The sequence below is a fragment of the Bidens hawaiensis genome, unplaced genomic scaffold (assembly GCF_021521415.1).
Source record: "Bidens hawaiensis isolate Kalapana, Puna unplaced genomic scaffold, B.hawaiensis_p1.1 tig00027831_1, whole genome shotgun sequence".
NCBI classification, from domain to species: Eukaryota; Viridiplantae; Streptophyta; class Magnoliopsida; order Asterales; family Asteraceae; genus Bidens; species Bidens hawaiensis.
In genome coordinates, this window is record NW_027494520.1 from 104,650 (window position 1) to 125,218 (window position 20,569).

Sequence of the window (20,569 nt, forward strand, 5' to 3'; positions counted from 1 at the left end):
CTAGTAACTTAACATTTAGTCTTTTTAGCTTACGTACAAGACATTAATGCAGAATATACAAGCGTTGTAAAAGAAATTAAAAACATATAAATTCAACTCTCTCCTCTTTATCTCATTCTCTTTACTCTCTTTCATCTTGGGATGACATGAAATACCCAAGCCCGAAACATATGGATGGGTATAGAGTCGGATAATCGGGAATGAAACCACTTTTGAAACTTTTCACGTGTATGAAATTTGGTGATACAGCCATTTACGCGAGACGTGATTACCTGATAACATATACATGTTTACCAAATTAGATATAGGACATGATTTTCTTTTTATTTATTTTAAGTATGGACGGTATGTAAAAATCTAATTATATTCATAGTTCATACCAACCCGATTTCTTTTAAATATATACGATGTCTAATATATCCGATTTATTTTATGCGTATATGAAACTCATAGGTATACCACATAGCATTCTACCAATGTTAAGTCGTTTCCTCCTATTTTTGTAACACAATGATGTCAAAGTCTGCATGGCCTTTATGGGTTAGGCCACACACATGCTATAATGGCAATTACTCTACGGATAATTACCATATAGTCATCAAACAAGTTTAGACCAGCTTTCTTTTTGAAATTGTGAACGTTTAAGTCCAATGGTTGTCAAAAAGATGTGTACTTTAAAAGTAGAGTTAGGGAATGTGTGACCACTTTCCACTCTTAAAAAACAGGTCAAATTCATTAACAAGAGCTTGGTAAAAGCTTTACGGGCTCATAAACAGAACTTGTGTTTATTTTAAAAACTTCGTAAGTACGTACTTCTTAAACAAACTGGGATAAAGTTGGGGAATCCATGGCAAGCCAAAGCCATAAGCTTTAAAAATTATTCAACATACAAAGCATTCTCTCTAAGTCTAAAAATAAAGTTACAAACAAAAGCTACAATGGCAAAGACAACTTATGTGCAGGTTTTAGGATTGTGCATCAAATAATGGATGCAATAACTTATTAACAAAACTTTGCAGTTCAATACAACTGGTAACTTGTTTAAGAAAGACATCCGATTATTGCAATTGAGTGATGATGCTAATACACACGAGCTTTTGGCGGGAAAGTCTCGACCTCGTCATCAAGAGTATTCATGTGAACCGGCCTGTAATCCAGTCTGACCTTTTCATTTTCCCAGTATCTGCAATGTACAAGATATAAACACAATTAGATTCTTGCAGTTTTTAATAATAAACACCTCAAACTGCAATAAGTCGATAACAATACAAGCAAAAGAGTACGCCTGTTTGTATAGTTGTGGTAACAAAATATGAAGCTTGAGGGTTAAGTAACGACAAAACAGCTCGGTTTACGTTTGCCCATTTTAAAATTTTAATTTAAGTATTAAATATTAAATTAGATTGTTAAAATAAGAATCTAGGTTTCTTAAATAAAATGATGTATATCACTAAGTTTCTAACTTGACCCGTTTGAGATCAAATATAACCCATATCAACCTTTTATACTGTATATACGTGTGTATGTGTGTGTGTGTAGAGAGAGAGAGAGTTACCCTAGTGTGTGTTTCATCCAATTCTGGTCATCTCTTTTCTGCAAAAGCATATAATTTTATAGTTTATGAGATAAACAGGAAAAAATTATGAAGAGATCAACCAACTTAAAAAGAAGATACTGAATTTAAACTAACCGTAAAATCTTCACGGGCATGAGCTCCTCTACTCTCTTTCCTAGCTTCAGCTGAATGCATGGTGATACACGCATTAATCAAAAGGTTTTCCAACTCTATGGTCTCCAGCAAATCCGAGTTCCTAAAATACATTTTCAGCTACATAAGTCGCTGAAAAAGGTACTTCAATAATGATAATAATAAACTAATGTTAAGATTTACCATATTAAGCTTCGGTCTTTTAATTTAACATCATGGTAACTCTCCCATGCTTTATCAATCAGATTGCAACCTGCAACACTCAGAAAAGTGAGCAAATATGGATAAGAGAGAATTAGGTTATATCCAGAATGGTTTGCTCTTTATCTTCATCAAATAAAGAATGCTATGAAAAACCCAAAGTGTGCTTTCACATTTATGTACCTTTAAATTTATATTTACAAAAAATATAAACGAGTAACAAAAAATAAAATAAACTAAATAATTTATTCAATACTGGACTCATTTTAAAGGTCTATGCGAGATTTCAATAGGGATTAACTTAAAATAAACTTTTATGTTGAATATTTACCAGTTATGTAATTAACTTAAAACACAATAAGTTAATATTAAGCCATATGATGAATAATGTCGCACCAAATTTGGTAGCAAAGATGAATGTTTTATCATACAAAATTGGGTTTGTCTTGGTGGGAGACGATTTTTACACCAAGACACCACTTTGATGTTAATGTAGATGGTCTGCGGTGCACATGTACTGTTTCACAAAACCCAGTCCATTTACGTGGGCTCACAAAAGTAATTTTGATTTTTGGTATACCTTCTTCTAGTGTCTCTTGTGTGCGAAAAACAGCAGCATTGCTTTGCATAATTCGCTGCATATTTAACCTAATCTTGGAGGTAGGAAGTGAACCATTTGAGTTCCTAATTTTGTCTAACCATGAAATAGTCTTCTCTCCAGCATCATTAGGCAATGGTTTTTGTTTTTCCCCTGTACATCAGTAATATTAAGCCGTATGGACGAATTTTATATAATATATGCTTAAAAATTGCAAGAAAAACCACCTGGTCTATGAATCTCTGCAACTCTGTTTGCACATGCACGACCAAAAACAACAATGTCAAGAAGGGAATTAGCACCGAGACGATTGGCGCCATGAACAGAGGCACAAGCTGCCTCTCCAGCAGCCATAAGCCCAGGTACAATCGCATCAGGATCATCGCCTTTAATGGTAACAACCTTCAACACACAATAATCAAATAATTAGTTTCAATAATGCAGTTGCATCAACAACTCAAAAGAGAATGGTACATGATAATATATACCTCCCCGTGGTAATTAGTTGGGATTCCACCCATATTGTAATGAACAGTGGGTAAAACTGGAATTGGTTGCTTTGTAACATCAACACCAGCAAAGATGGCAGCGGTTTCAGAGATACCAGGAAGTCTCTCCTTGAGAACCTCTGGTGGTAGGTGATTCAAGTGAAGATAAATGTGGTCCTTCAGTGGTCCTATTGAAATAAAAAAGGTTAACAGCTTAACAAATAACTGATGCAATAACTACTTTTGGCAGTTAAGATGAAATTGGTTATTAAACATACCTACACCACGACCTTCACGGATTTCCATGGTCATAGATCTTGAAACAACATCTCTTGATGCAAGATCCTTTGCTGTAGGTGCATAACGTTCCATAAATCTTTCACCTTCACTGTTCCTTAAAATACCACCTTCACCACGTGACCCTACATAAAGAATAAGATACACTAGGTTATAATATGCTTCAATTTATCTTTAATTAACAATGACAAAAGTTACACCAACCTTCAGTGATGAGGCACCCAGCACCATATATACCAGTTGGGTGAAATTGTACAAACTCAAGATCCTGAAACAATAATTGCATCCAAATGTCAACAGAAATATATGGAAATTGAAACAAAACAAACTCCAGTATACCTCAAGAGGAAGGCCTGCACGTGCAACCATAGCATTTCCATCTCCAGTGCAAGTATGAGCAGAAGTTGCTGAGAAATATGCTCTACCATAACCCTAAGAACAAATAAAAAGTTTGATAAGATAATAGTAAGATAGCCTATATAGAAACGAAGTTAAGCTCAATTAACAAAGTCTCACCCCAGTTGCCAATATTGTTGATGAAGCACGGAAGCGATGTAATGTTCCATCCTCCATGTTCAGAGCAATAACACCTTGGCAGCTACCTGATAAAAGCAACTCATATCATTAAATTGTTTTCTGAAACATAATTAACAGAGCACAAAATATAAAGGAAAGTTTGGCATACCATCACTACCCATGATTAGATCCAAAGCAAAATATTCAACAAAGAACTGTGTATTGTGTTTCATGGCCTGACCATACAATGTATGCAATAATGCATGCCCAGTTCGATCAGCAGCACAAGCACACCGATATGCTTGTCCACCTGTAAATTAACAGAGAGACAGTTACAGGTGCATAGTTTTTCTATAATATTATAACCCGTATAATTATCTGTAAGCCATCATTTCAACCTTTCCCAAAGTCGAGACTCTGACCACCGAATGCACGTTGGTATATCTTTCCCTCCTCAGTTCGAGAAAATGGTAAACCGTAATTTTCAAGCTCAATAACTGCTTTTGGTGCTTCTCTACACATATACTGGATAGCATCTTGATCACCTATAGAAATGAAAAGGCTTTGTCATCATAAAAAATTTTAAAAAAAATCTCTTGCAACAATATTTTCTATAAGATAAAACATGAGTTTCAAGAGAACGAGCAAGAAAACGAGTTGTTTGAATCTGAAATAATTTATGAACACTAACACAGGTGAACTGTGGTTCATTTTTGTGATATAGTCCATACGAGTCAATCGCTTGTAAAGAAAAAGTACCTAGCCAATCGCTTCCCTTAACTGTGTCATACATGTGCCACCTCCAGTCATCCTCGGTCATGTTTCCTAATGCTGCATTTATACCACCCTGCATGCATTTACAAAATGCAACTCAATTGGGCATTTTATAACAGAATAGAATAGTATTAACTCATTTGAGATAAGAAATGCAGCCAATTCAATGTAAATAAAATAGCTTGTTTGCCCAACAATTTAAACTTTTTGTACTCTTACTACAAATCTACAGCATCACATTGTAACAGACTATTACTTTTTGCTCAATAGACAAAGGGGCTTAGTGCAAAATCTATTATATGTTAATCATGCTTTGTAGAGTGTGATCCCAATATATACCATTATGAAAAGTTGAAAACTGGTTATCTATTATCACCCAAAACTGTATAAGCACTCATTCCAAAAATTGTGAGAAACACTCGGCCTCCATCATAAGTTTGTCCAACGTCTTGATGAAAAAGTAGTCTTTGATTTTATCACTAGATCACTCAGAACAATAAAATATTTTTTATTTACAACACATCCATGATCGTCTCACTCTACTTTCATGTTCAAAAAGCAAATAGAATTGCTTACGCCACTTTTTAAAGAAGTGTCGTGTTTGTGATTTAATATTCCAAATAAAAACTGCAGAAGTGAGAACTGAGATATAAAACTATGCTTAAACTACTTATTTGGTCCACATGACACCAGATATTCAAACTGTAACATGAAATGAAGTGTTGAAACAAGAGTCATGTGATCAATTTTCCCTTTTTTCATTATTTGCCCAACTCTTTTGCTTCTATTCAAAGGCTATCCAAAATCAATTGTAAAAGGAGGTTTGTAGGATCACATGAAGCCTACAATCTAGATCTCAGCTTCATTCAATAAATTTGCAAACGATTATCAGAGAACAAAAAATACAACAAACCTGCGCGGCAACAGTGTGAGACCGTGTCGGAAACAGCTTGGTTATACAAGCAGTGTTAAATCCATGCTCCGATAGCCCTATCGCCGCTCGGAGACCAGCACCTCCAGCTCCAACCACAACCGCATCATACGTATGATCAACTATCGTATACGCTGATCCTCCAACCTTCTGTTTACACACATCCAAAACACACAATCAAAACACACACGTCTAAACCTCAAAAACCTAGCACTGTAACAATATTATATAATAAATTCAACAATCAATCAATCAGCGATCTACACTGAACAATTTGCATATAATCAATTCTAAAATACGCTACAGTAATCAAATCAATAGAAAAACCTAATTGCATGATCTAAATATTAATAAATAGGTGCGTATATCGTAGATCCGTGTGAGTACCGTAACAAACCCTAGCTTTCGATTGATTCAAAGCAATAAGTGAAAACAGAGGCAGGTAGTAATAATAATAGGTTACCGATTCAGAAGAGAAGAATCTAGAGGCGCCGGAGGTGGATCTCCGGGAAGGAATGCGAAGACCACGTGAAACGCACCGCCACATATCTGTGTATCGATGTATCTATCTATGTGTGTGTATATGCTGCTATATTAGTTTTAAGAGAATAGAGGAAATGGTATGGTATGGTATGGTATGGGATGGGTGCTGCTTGCTAAAATGAAGAAGAAGATGGACTGTTAACAATTGTTGGGTATTTTTTAGGCCTTAACTACCCCTGCTTTGTTTTTCTAATAACCAAAATGCCACTAAAAAGGTTAAATGAATATCTCTTTTTTCTTTGGATATTTTTATTTATTTTTGAGCTCACGTTTTATTTTATTTTACGGGTGTGAATATCAGGGAAAACGCTATAGAATAGTAACAAACTTTCAAGTTTGTTTCAATTAAGTCAATCATAGTTTGTTTTGTCACAATCAGGTCACTTAACTTTCAATTTGTCTCAATTAGGTCACTTAAATTTCAATTTGTGCTGTAAAACGAGAGGGACAACTACTGTATTATCATAAGTGATACATTGACTAATAAAAAATAAAAAAAGTGTTGGTTTTAATGTCGTTTAAGTTGTTTATAAACATATAATATGAAGGTAAAAAAGATAGTTGAGTGACCTAATTAAGCTAAATTTGAAAGTTAAGTGACCTGATTGAGACACATTGAAAGTTGAGTGACCTCATTGAGACAAAATTAAAAGTTGAGTGACCTAATTAAGACAAAATAAAATATGAGTGACTTAATTGGAACAAACTTGAAACTTGATTAATATTCTACAAAGTTGTCCCGTGAATAGCATTAGACATCTTTTAACTACTCGAGGTTAACTTTATATTCCGAGATTAAACTACTCAAGCCTTTAGCACAATTCTATTTATTTCTAATTAAGCGCGTAAGAGCAAGTCGGTAAAACTCGAGTGTTGGAAAAACCCAAGCATTGTCGACCTCAAGCGTTGAGGCGGTAAATCGACGCGAATTTGGTCGGTTTTGGTTACGTGCGTTATTGTACTGTAACTAAAACAAAAAATAAAATAAAATTTGAGGTGAACCAATGGCTGGCGTCGGTGAGTAAAACTCGAGCGTTGATAAAACCCGACGTTGTTGAACCCAGGTGTTGAGATTGTGAGTCTATGCAAATTCGATCGGTTTCCGTCAAGTTTGTTAACCGAAAGCTAACACTCAAAATGGTTGAAAATATTTTAGCCATTATTATTGTGAAGAAATAAGCGATTGGGCAATTCTAGCATGTGTCGTACCCTGCAGCTTTTTCAGAATTTGAGGTTATGCATGTAGTACTTCAACCATTCTAACATGTGTCGTACCCTGCAGCTTTTTCAGAATTGGAGGTTATGTATGTAGTACTTCAGGTGGTCCATCGGTCCATCCTCACAACTTATTTGCAAAGAATCAAGTTAGTTGTGAAACATGATAGCAACCAAAAGTATAGAAAAATATGTTATACAACATATTTATTTTTTTATTTTTAATTTTTAGAACAATTCATAATATACTCTTAAATTATTAATTTACTCATATTAACCACACATATCTTCTGCATAAGTTTATGAAATATATAAATGTGTATATATTTATGATAAGAATAAAAACACAAAAAGTGTGATGATATCGCATTCAAGCATACAAATTACAAAGTGTTGATTATCTAGTTACATTGGTTAACATCAAGCAAACAATGAACTGATACACGGTATGTAATCAATGACCAGGGTTATCAATGTCTAAAATTTAGTGCTTACACTTGCAACACGTAGCTAATTGTGCAACCACCATTTCAAAAGGAATCATCAAATGTGAGACCAGGCCTTTCTTTTTATTTTCTAGAACCATGTTTGGGATTTATTTTCAAACTATATATGTCAACAAAATGCTCTTCATAACATATAAGATTATAAGCACTTTATTTTTATTAAAATATGTCACAAGTGTTACAATATTATCGAATGAGTGGAGATGCAACTCTAACAAGGGACGGGCCTAAAGCTAATAGAGGGGGCGACAGTCCACCTTAAAATTTTCGTTATTAGTGTTATGCATACGTGAAATTCTCGAGCGCCTCCTATAATTTTTTTCCTTAAACTTATGAAACCACTAAGAAGAAAAATAATGTGAGTTTTGATTGATCGGAAAATTTTCAGGAGATACAAAGTGTTAGAAAAACCTGCACGTTCTTTTGATAAAGAAAGAAGATGACTTAAAAGTAAAAAAGCAAGTCAGGAAAAGAAATACACACATGAAACATCAACCTTTAATAGTTAAACCTTAAATATTATTTATTTAATGTTTTCTTGTATTCTTCAGTTGACTCGTCTATTTCTTCCGATCAAAAGCCCTAAAATATCGGTTTAAAACTCGGGAAAAAAGCGTAACAGCGTTAAGTGTTTTTTAACGCAGGACCATTGAGACAAAAATAGTTGAAAGGTTGGACCGTTGGTAGTGATTTTTAAATGTGAGATTATTATTGGCCAATAAACATAAGATGATATTATTTATTTTCAAATTGTCTTTTTTTTTTAACGCTGATTTTTTTTATTTCTTCAATTTAGTTAAACAAGACTCATCCGTTTTTACTTTATGGTTTACTAGTATAGAGCCCGTGTGATACACAGGTGATCAAAAAAATAAAATAAAATGGAAGGTTGTGAATCTATACCCATTAAGAAAAAGAGAAGGTTAACATCAATTCATCCTAGTTGAGTTGTTAAGCCACAAACATTTTAAACGCAAGGCACTGAGTTCGATTCTTGATGTTCGGTTTTGTGACATTTGTCAATTTCGGGTTATTTTATACTTGTATTCTTAATGTAAACCCGACCCGTTTTGTATCCCGAACCTTTCGATATTATCAAAATGATGAATTGTATGTTAAATATTTGTTTTATAGTTGTTGGATAAAAAAAACACCCTTTTCGGTTCTTAAAATTCCCCGAAAACGCTCAAAACGAACTACAGGGACTAAAACTACCAAAATGGAGACTTGAAGGACCCATTTGTAGTTTATGCTTCTTGGGTCTATAACCAACCCATTTTCATGAAACACTCTTTATGAAAGACCCATTCAACTTACTCTATATATACACACCCATCTTCTTCATTTGTGCTTGCTCATTTCTTCATTTCTCAATCAAATTCTTGAATTCTAAGGTTGTTCTTCATAAGCTAATCTTTCATTTTAACTAACTTCTCAACACTTAAAGCTTGATGTTACAACATATATATAATATACACTCCTTGTTTACCTTCGGTCTTTCATTTCTCCGGTCTCGGCCGGTTGAAATGTCGGACTAGTAAGGCAAGGTTACATGGAGGACTTTGTAGTTCTTGTTTATATATTTAACAAATCTAACCATATAACTTGTTATACTTGCTTAAATTCTACATATTTTAGTTTATTTTTCATATTTGTCAAGTTCCATGGTATTGGGTATGTGGTGACTAGCCTCGGTTTCATCCCGAGTTGAGAACCGAACCAAAAACCGAACTTTTGTTTAAAAGCATTATTGTTAACTTTTTGAATGTAAAACTTGAGTATTATTATTTATAAGTTATTTTACAAGTTCAATGGTAATTGGGTATGTGGTAACCATCCTCGGTCTTATTCCGAGTCAAGGACCGAACCAAAAACCGAACTTTTGTTTAAAAACTTTATTGTTAACTTTTTGAATGTAAAACTTGAGTATTATTATTTATAAGTTATTTTACAAGTTCCATGGTAATTGGGTATGTGGTAACGATCCTCGGTCGTATTCCGAGTCAAGGACCGAACCAAAGACCGAACTAAACCGAGTTCACTCGCTTAAGACACACAAGTGTGTTTTTAGCCACCAAAACTCATATTTTTCTTCAAGATTATATTTTAAATCAATTTTAGTTAATTTCTAAACATACTTGGCATGTCGGTAACCAACTTGATCTTATAACAAGTTCAAACCGATAAGGTCGTATACTCGCTTAACGAACGTTAAGGTTCTTCACAATAGAACTACATACGTGGTTAAGTCTATTTTGATTTTATTGAGTTATCTCATAACATTTATTATTTTGGGAAGTTAACTGTGAGCTTGGTCAATTATCAAGTCTCGAACCGACAAACCCGAACACTCGTTTAAACCTCGTTTTGGGTATTCTTATAACCAAGGGCTTTGCAATATCGCATTTTAACCCACATTATTACTTAACATAGGTTGTGTAACACCCCGACCAAAGGCGGATTATACATCGGGGCGCCACATATTGTTTCATTACTCGTGACACTATTGGGTGTCAATATTTAATAAATACATTCATTCGCGCACGCGCAAGGTAAACAAGATAACATAAATCATCATAAATCAATATATTATAAATCATAATATTCGAACAGCAAAAACTTGTCTTGATACATTTTAATCTAGGTCCAAAATAAAGAAAACTTCCTACGTGTCCACAAGCTCCAAAACAGCTACTGCAAACCTGAACATGTGTTAAAATAAAACGTCAAACACTTGCGTGTTGGTGAGAAATCAAGTTTAATACAATACATAGATAACTATAAATCTGCGCGCAACATGTGTATGTCTGGTTTTCAACAAGGGTGTAATCCGATCGGGACCAACTCTAAGATTCATAGACTGCCAGTGCTCACAATTGAGCTCACAAACAAGAAAGACTGTGCAAGTGTAAACAAAAGAGAAAATCATAAACGATAGTTCTCCCGTGTTCATATAATGGTACCATGAGAACTGCGGAATAGACCGACAAGACGGTTAATGATCCACACATACAAATAAACAGCCAAGTCTACGTCCTCAACACATGGGATATTGCGCGACTAAAGTTCATAAACAGTTTAAGACTCTAAGTTTGTATGAACACATGAACATCCCAAAACATTAAAAGCAAAAAGGGATTAGATACGAGATTACTCACTTGATAAACGATGCGGTGTAAGATAAAGCAAGAACCAACTTTAAACAAGCACAAGTTAACCTATAAATAAGATTATTGTTTTAATGATTTGTTTTAAGTCTTGATTATAAGTTAGCATAATTAATAAGTAAATTATTATATATATTACCGGAAAAGCAGGGCAGAACAGGAAGGAAGACGGAGGCAGAGAGGAAGACGGCAGAGAGAGCAAGGAGCAAGAGAGAACAGGAGAGTTTAAGTGCTTTGTGTGTGTAGTGTTAGGGAAAATTAACATTATTATTTATAGGGAAACCCTAGGGAACACAATCCCTAGAAAAGGGGAAAAGATCTCCAAAAAGTAAAAGATTCCAAAAGCAAAAGATATCAAAAGATATGGCAGCTGCAGGGAACAAGGAAAAGCTGACAGGTAACAGTAAACAGGCATGGGAGGGTCAGATAAAGGTACTGGTCAAGCATTGAAAAGCAGATCTCAAAAGATTATGTCAGTCACTTTTCCTGTCAACCAATGGGGTTGGTGCGCATGCTGCGCCAAAAGTGGCTTTTCAGACATAAGACAGGTTAGGTCAACAGCACAAAAGATAAGATATCAAAAGCAAACAAAACAGAAGGAAGGACACAAGACAGCGCGAGAAAGCTTCGAGCGCGAAGGCAGACACAGAAGGTCAAGAGAGCGCGAGCGCGAAGGCAGACAGAACCAACCTTTGCGCGCCGCGGAAAGAACTATATTTCTAAGCGCGCCGCGGGAAGAACTTCAATTCTAAGCGCGTCGCGAGAAGAACTATATTCCTTAGCGCGTCGCGGGAAGAACGGGATCCATAGCGCGCCGTGGGAAGAACTAAAATCCTTAGCGCGTTGCGGGGACAGTTCGTCTCGCGTATCGCAGTAACAGGTGGTCTTCACGCAGGCTTCCTTGTAAGGAGTCTGGCGCGTGGAGCTGCGCAGACAACCTTAGGCGGGAAGGAACAGGACAGTTAGGGGTTCAAGGCTTAAGGGCGGGACGGCGACAAGAGGGAAAAGAAGGCGGAAAGAGAGAAGAAGAGGGACGGGACGGCGGAAAGAAAGAGAGAAAAAGAGGCGGGAAGGAAAATATATTATTATTATTAAAAGTAAAATATAAGTATAAATAAACATTAAATCACAAAAGAAAGAGATCGGGTCAGAGAAACGGGTACCTGGGTCGGGTCGGATCGGGGCAGATGTCACAGTCTCCCCTACTTTAAGAAATTTCGTCCCGAAATTTATCTCGAAGTAGGTTGCGCAGAGAACAGGTGCGGGTACTTGATCTTCATTTGATCTTCCCTTTCCCATGTAAACTCGGCTCCGCGCTTGGACTCCCAGCGAACTTTCACGATAGGGATGCGACTGCGCTTGGTTTGCTTAACCTCACGATCCATAATCTCAACAGGCTTCTCAACGAAATGCATAGATTCATCAACTTGAACTTCATCAAGTGGAATGTGAAGGTTCTCGTCAGCTAAACACTTCTTGAGATTGGATACATGGAACGTTGGATGCACATTACTGAGCGCGGGCGGCAGGTCAAGTCTGTAGGCAACTTTTCCTACACGCGCGAGAATCTTAAATGGTCCAACATATCGATGAGCAAGCTTACCTTTCTTCCCAAAGCGGACAACACCCTTCCAGGGCGACACTTTGAGGAGAACAAGATCACCAACTTGGAATTCGAGAGGCTTTCGCCTGCGATCTGCGTAACTCTTCTGTCGGCTTCTGGCAGTCAGCAGATGATCACGGACCTTGGCGATTTTATCGGTTGTCTCTTGAATAAGTTCGGGTCCTGTGATTTGAGCTTCTCCCACTTCGCTCCAACAAATCGGGGAGCGGCACTTACAACCGTAAAGTGCTTCAAATGGGGTCATACCGATACTGGAATGATAGCTGTTATTATAAGAGAACTCGATCAAAGGCAGGTGCGAATCCCAATTACCTCCAAAATCAAGAACACAAGATCGGAGCATATCCTCAAGAGTTTGAATAGTTCGCTCAGACTGACCGTCAGTCTGAGGATGATATGCCGTACTCATGTCCAAGCGAGTTCCTAACGCAGATTGGAGAGATTTCCAAAAGCGAGATATAAAACGGCCATCGCGATCGGATATGATGCTCAAAGGAGTACCATGGCGGTAGACAATTTCCTTGACATAAAGCTGCGCGAGTTGCTCAACACGGTAGTTTTCACGAATGGGCAGAAAGTGAGCAGACTTAGTCAATCGATCCACTATTACCCAAATGCTATCATGTTTGCTTGTTGTCAAAGGTAACTTGGTAATGAAGTCCATCGCTACACATTCCCATTTCCACGTAGGAATTTCTGGTTGTTCGAGCAAACCAGATGGGCGTTGATGTTCAGCTTTTACCTTAGAACAGGTCAGGCATCTAGCTACGAACACAGCAATATCCTTTTTCATACCGGGCCACCAATAAGTAATGCGCAAATCCTTGTACATCTTATCAGCGCCGGGATGAATAGAATACCGAGATTTATGCGCTTCACTCAGGATATCAGCGCGAAGATTCTCATCAAAGGGAATCCAGATGCGATTAAGATAACAGAGAATTCCACTCAGATTAGGGACAAAGTGCGCTTCCGCGCCACACGCTAACTCGGCGCGAAGGTTACCATTACTGATGGATGCGCGCTGCGCGTCACGAATGCGCGATTCAAGGTTGCTTTGGATCGGCGCGAAGTGAAGCTGCGTGCGCGGCAAGATACAGTTAAGCTGGCAGGGTTTTCGGCTGAGCGCATCGGCTACCACATTAGCCTTACCAGGATGATACCGGATCTCACATTCGTAATCGCTGATGAGTTCGTTCCATCGGCGTTGCCTCATGTTAAGTTCCTTCTGATCAAAGATATGCTGAAGGCTTTTATGGTCGGTGTAGAGGATACACTTAGTACCATAAAGGTAGTGTCTCCAGATCTTCAAGGCAAAAACAACTGCACCAAGTTCGAGGTCGTGAGTTGTATAATTCTTTTCATGAACCTTGAGTTGCCTTGATGCGTAAGCGATAACCTTGCCTCGTTGCATAAGAACACAACCGAGACCTTGGTTGGATGCATCGCAATACACGACAAAATCATCATTACCCTCAGGTAGCGCAAGAACAGGAGCTTCACACAACAATCGCTTGAGCGTCAGAAAGGCTTCTTCTTGCTTCGAGCCCCAAATATACGGTTTACCTTTGTGCGTTAGAGCTGTTAAAGGCAAAGCGATCTTCGAGAAGTTCGAAATGAAGCGCCGGTAATAACCAGCTAAGCCCAGAAAGGAACGGATCTCAGAAGGAGTGGTCGGCGTAATCCAGTTCTTGATTGCTTCAATCTTGGATGGGTCGACATGAATACCCATCTTGTTCACAATATGGCCAAGAAACTGTATTTCATCAGACCAGAATTCACACTTGGAAAGCTTGGCAAATAGCTGCTCGGCTCTAAGCTTTTGCAACACCAACCGAAGATGTTGCTCATGCTCGGCCTTGGTCTTAGAATAAATCAGAACGTCATCGATAAACACAATCACGAATTTATCCAAGAAAGGTCTACACACCCGATTCATTAGATCCATAAAAACGGCGGGTGCGTTGGTTAAACCGAAGGACATGACCAAGAATTCAAAGTGGCCATAACGAGTTCGAAAAGTAGTCTTCGGAACATCTTCATCGCGGATGCGCAACTGGTGATAGCCAGAGCGGAGATCGATCTTGGAGAAACAAGAGGCACCTTGGAGTTGATCAAAGAGGTCGTCAATACGCGGTAAGGGATACCGGTTTTTAATGGTGAGTTTGTTCAACTCGCGGTAATCAATACACATGCGAAACGATCCATCTTTCTTTTTAACGAACAACACCGGAGCACCCCAGGGCGAAGAGCTAGGGCGAATGAATCCTTTAGCAGTCAACTCTTGAAGTTGGCTTGCCAATTCTTGCATCTCAGCGGGCGCAAGACGGTAAGGAGATTTAGCTACGGGGGAAGCACCAGGGACAAGATCAATACGGAACTCGACTTCACGAACGGGAGGGATACCAGGAACATCATCAGGAAAAACTTCAGGGAAATCACGCACAACAGGGATATCGCGAAGCTTCTTCTTTCCTTCATCGGGTTTAACCACATGGGCTAAGAATGCAATACACCTTTTCCGCATGAGCCTTCGGGCTTCGGCGCAAGACATAAGTTTAAGACCGCGGGAGGGTTTCTCGCCGTAGATATGAAGATCACCATTTTCTCGAGGTATGCGAATCATCTTCTTGGCGCAAATAACTTCGGCGCGATTCTTCGAGAGCCAGTCCATACCAATAATAACATCAAAGCTTCCAAGAGGCATGGGGATGAGGTCGATCAGAAAATTGTTTTCGTTAAGGTTAAGCGTGCAATCTTTAATCACTGAGTTAATTAAAACAGTTTCGCCATTAGCCAATTCAACTGAAAAATTTTCTTTTAAATCAATGCGCGGTCGCGCAAGCTTCTGCTCAAACGCGTGAGAAATAAAACTTCGATCGGCGCCAGTATCAAAAAGTACAGAAGCATAAAATCCGTTAAGCAAAAATGTACCATTAACTACGTCATTATTCGCTTGCGCTTGGTGCGCGGTTATGTTAAAAGCTCGCCCGCGTGTCACTTGGTTCGAAATCTGGTTCACCGGATTCGCTTGCGTAATCTGAACTTGTAGTCTCGGGCATGCGTTCCGGAAATGACTGGGATCACCGCAGTTGAAGCACGATCTGGGTCGTGGGTTTTGGTAGGTTGGTTGTGGGTTCTGCGGGTAGACTGGTGGTGTTGGCGCAATTGGATTGGCGGGAAGGACTCTACAGTTTTCTGCAAGGTGACCAGCGCGGCCACATCGGTTACAAAGTCGACATGGTACTTGAGGTGGGTGGTGGAGTCTACAGGTTGGGCAAAAGGGGTGGTTTCCTGTGTAAGGTTTCTTAGTTGGCGGGGGCAGGGTGTGCTGGATTGGTTAGGGCATAGTTGTGGACTACAGGAGGTGTTGGGTAGGCTGACAGTGGGTTAGGCGCGTATACTAGAGGTTGGTAGGCGGGTTGCTGGACTATGGGCGGGCTGGTAAGCGCGTAAGCTTGTCTGCGCCTACGTTTCTGGTTATGGTTTGAGGGTTCTGGTTTGGTTTCTGCGGGTTCATGGACAGTTTTGGTGGGTTTGGTCTTCTCAGATCCCCGCAGGAACAGGGTTCCTGCTCTGACATGGTTGTCGCTGAGCACAGCGGCCAATTCGATGGCGTCAGAGAGGGTTACTGGGTTTCTGGCCCATACAGAATCTTGAATTTCCATGGGGAGACCCCCAAGGAATTTCTCTATTGCTCGGCGGGAAGGGGTAACAAGGTGAGGGACAAGCAGGCTTAGTTCATGGAAGCGCGTCGCGTACTCGCGCGCTTCACCGCTGTATTGCTTAAGATTCCAAAATTCTTCCTCCAGGCGCTTAACTTCGTTGGGAGGGCAGAATTCTCGCGTCAGAATTTCTTTGAATTCCTCCCAGAGCATGCTAGAAGCAGTTTCTGCGCCACGCGCATGAGCTACTCCATTCCACCATGTAAGCGCTCTAGATTCCAGGACACTGGAAGCATATAGGGTTCGTCTGTCAGGAGGGCATTGGGTATGGAGGAAAGTGTTTTCAATCTTCTCGAGCCATTGGAGCATCACGGTGGCTCCTTCAAGCCCTGTGAACTTTGGAGGGTTACCCGCGTTAAAGGACTTAATGTTGTAACCAGAGGTGTTGGTATTGTTTTGGCTCAAAGCTTGGGCTATTGCGGCGGCCATTTCCCGGGAACGTTGCAGCGATCGTCTGCGCGAGGCTTCTCTCCTCTGATGGCGGCGAGATAGCGGAGGCATTCTATAAAAGTTTTAATTTTAGTTAATATCTTGGTTTTAGCGCAAAGTATAACCTCGAAAAGCTTGGTTTCACGGAGTCAGTTACTGTCAAAAGTTAAAGTAAAATAAATGACCCTAAATGCAGACTTAATAAAGGTAACAAATTCGAATCAAGAATCGACAATTCATGTATCACCATGACTTTCCGAATTCCCAATTTAAAATATACGAGCAACGAGTATTGGAGATTGACGATTCATGTATCACCATGACTTTTCAATCCTCAATATAAAATATACAAGAAAATGAGTATTGGAGGTTGACAATTCATGTATCACCATGACTTTTCAAGTCTCCAACCTCAGAACATAATCGTAAATGGAAATTGAAAATCAACTATTCATGTATCACCATGACTTTTCGGATTTTCAAATCCAACAAACGAATATGTAAGTAAAATCAATAAAAATCGAAATTCAACAAAAATCGAAATATCGCGGAATAGAACATAAAATCATATACTGCGTCTGCGCAAGCATATTTATAAATAACGAGTAATTAACAATAAGCGCGCAAACATGAGATTTCTCTCATGCGCGAGAAGGGACTCTTAGGTATTCTAGGCCGTTACGTCTAACCACCTATCCTAAAGTCAGCGAGCTCTGATACCAATCTGTAACACCCCGACCAAAGGCGGATTATACATCGGGGCGCCACATATTGTTTCATTACTCGTGACACTATTGGGTGTCAATATTTAATAAATACATTCATTCGCGCACGCGCAAGGTAAACAAGATAACATAAATCATCATAAATCAATATATTATAAATCATAATATTCGAACAGCAAAAACTTGTCTTGATACATTTTAATCTAGGTCCAAAATAAAGAAAACTTCCTACGTGTCCACAAGCTCCAAAACAGCTACTGCAAACCTGAACATGTGTTAAAATAAAACGTCAAACACTTGCGTGTTGGTGAGAAATCAAGTTTAATACAATACATAGATAACTATAAATCTGCGCGCAACATGTGTATGTCTGGTTTTCAACAAGGGTGTAATCCGATCGGGACCAACTCTAAGATTCATAGACTGCCAGTGCTCACAATTGAGCTCACAAACAAGAAAGACTGTGCAAGTGTAAACAAAAGAGAAAATCATAAACGATAGTTCTCCCGTGTTCATCTAATGGTACCATGAGAACTGCGGAATAGACCGACAAGACGGTTAATGATCCACACATACAAATAAACAGCCAAGTCTACGTCCTCAACACATGGGATATTGCGCGACTAAAGTTCATAAACAGTTTAAGACTCTAAGTTTGTATGAACACATGAACATCCCAAAACATTAAAAGCAAAAAGGGATTAGATACGAGATTACTCACTTGATAAACGATGCGGTGTAAGATAAAGCAAGAACCAACTTTAAACAAGCACAAGTTAACCTATAAATAAGATTATTGTTTTAATGATTTGTTTTAAGTCTTGATTATAAGTTAGCATAATTAATAAGTAAATTATTATATATATTACCGGAAAAGCAGGGCAGAACAGGAAGGAAGACGGAGGCAGAGAGGAAGACGGCAGAGAGAGCAAGGAGCAAGAGAGAACAGGAGAGTTTAAGTGCTTTGTGTGTGTAGTGTTAGGGAAAATTAACATTATTATTTATAGGGAAACCCTAGGGAACACAATCCCTAGAAAAGGGGAAAAGATCTCCAAAAAGTAAAAGATTCCAAAAGCAAAAGATATCAAAAGATATGGCAGCTGCAGGGAACAAGGAAAAGCTGACAGGTAACAGTAAACAGGCATGGGAGGGTCAGATAAAGGTACTGGTCAAGCATGGAAAAGCAGATCTCAAAAGATTATGTCAGTCACTTTTCCTGTCAACCAATGGGGTTGGTGCGCATGCTGCGCCAAAAGTGGCTTTTCAGACATAAGACAGGTTAGGTCAACAGCACAAAAGATAAGATATCAAAAGCAAACAAAACAGAAGGAAGGACACAAGACAGCGCGAGAAAGCTTCGTGCGCGAAGGCAGACACAGAAGGTCAAGAGAGCGCGAGCGCGAAGGCAGACAGAACCAACCTTTGCGCGCCGCGGAAAGAACTATATTTCTAAGCGCGCCGCGGGAAGAACTTCAATTCTAAGCGCGTCGCGAGAAGAACTATATTCCTTAGCGCGTCGCGGGAAGAACGGGATCCATAGCGCGCCGCGGGAAGAACTAAAATCCTTAGCGCGCTGCGGGGACAGTTCGTCTCGCGTATCGCAGTAACAGGTGGTCTTCACGCAGGCTTCCTTGTAAGGAGTCTGGCGCGTGGAGCTGCGCAGACAACCTTAGGCGGGAAGGAACAGGACAGTTAGGGGTTCAAGGCTTAAGGGCGGGACGGCGACAAGAGGGAAAAGAAGGCGGAAAGAGAGAAGAAGAGGGACGGGACGGCGGAAAGAAAGAGAGAAAAAGAGGCGGGAAGGAAAATATATTATTATTATTAAAAGTAAAATATAAGTATAAATAAACATTAAATCACAAAAGAAAGAGATCGGGTCAGAGAAACGGGTACCTAGGTCGGGTCGGATCGGGGCAGATGTCACAGGTTGAGTAAAAAAAAAACTAATGAATAGAATACCGAGACCCGGTTTCGAGTAAACTTATTTTACAAAACTCGTTTCTTTAATTTCTCAAATATTTACATTTTAAATCCTAAACTTTATTTATTTATTTTATTTGTCATGTATTTTATTTTAAACCCTTCCAAGACTACCTACTAACACAAGACCCGTTTAATACAGGTCTTGCTCGTTAAACCGATCTCTCCGATTATTCACGACACTATCTTTCAAGTTACTTGTTAATGTGAGTACCTTTTTCATCCCCCGTTTTCCATCCCCCGTTTTCCATCTTTCATTTTGGGGGTGGCATTGCATACTTATTCAAATTCAAATGATTTATACTTGAGTCTTAAACCACAACACGTATTGTATATGTTTACTTAAATAAATGCTCGATTTGGTGTTATATGCTTTACATGATTATGTGCAAATTCTTGAATGCTAAGGCGGGTAGCCTCTTGAATGCTAAGGCGGGTAGCCTCATCAAAGTATGATCATACGTTAATTCCGTGTATATATGGTATCCCCATATAGAAAGGTGTCGTCAATGTATTCTTATTGACGATTTCATTATTGTCGTCAATGTATTCTTATTGATGGTTTTATTATCTAAATTGTTGCTATTATTTATTGTTTTCATATACTAGTTGTGGATTTCATACTATATACTTATTGTCCAAAACTATGAAAATTGCTCACCAATCTTCGTGTTGACAAACTCTATTTTATGCAATGTTACAGGTTTGATGTTAGCTTGATTGGATTACTTGAAGAAACTTATTATCTTGGCTTTAGGATATTAGAAAATAAAAGAACAAGTTATTTGTTTATCTATCTATTTGGCATTTTGTATGAACAATTGTTGTGTTATTTATGATGATATGGATTTAAATGAGTTGTTTAAATATTGTAACTTTATAGTGTCATTGTGCAATGAACAATCATGTCGCGCCTCGATGTTTCTGCCTTCATTGGTCGGGGTGTGACAGGTTTATTTGTACATATTTATGTGTGTTAACTTACCCGTTTTACTCGTTTAGTTTAGGAACTATGGTACTTCATACATGTTTATTGTATTTCAGGTCACAGGTACTTAACGCGCTTAATTTGGACCTGTACGAGCATGGAATGAAGACCGGGATGTCCAGCACGCTTACCGAGGCACTCATGTGGAGTTGCT

At 38.7% G+C, this 20,569-nt stretch overlaps 1 protein-coding gene across 1 annotated transcript; it reads right to left on the reverse strand.

Annotated features, from left to right (window-relative positions):
- Window positions 1-848: 848 nt before the first annotated feature.
- On the reverse strand, window positions 849-6,099 carry LOC143576009 (succinate dehydrogenase [ubiquinone] flavoprotein subunit 1, mitochondrial). The gene is made up of 16 exons (XM_077060220.1): window positions 5,977-6,099; window positions 5,496-5,663; window positions 4,568-4,655; window positions 4,207-4,353; window positions 3,978-4,118; window positions 3,809-3,894; window positions 3,632-3,724; window positions 3,497-3,560; window positions 3,274-3,417; window positions 2,996-3,183; window positions 2,735-2,909; window positions 2,490-2,660; window positions 1,892-1,961; window positions 1,691-1,811; window positions 1,556-1,593; window positions 849-1,183 (listed from the first exon to the last, which is right to left on the reverse strand). Exons 1-16 carry the CDS (start codon window positions 6,058-6,060, stop codon window positions 1,081-1,083), a joined length of 1,881 nt encoding a protein of 626 aa, XP_076916335.1. The 5' UTR covers window positions 6,061-6,099; the 3' UTR covers window positions 849-1,080.
- Between the last annotated feature and the right edge of the window lie 14,470 nt (window positions 6,100-20,569).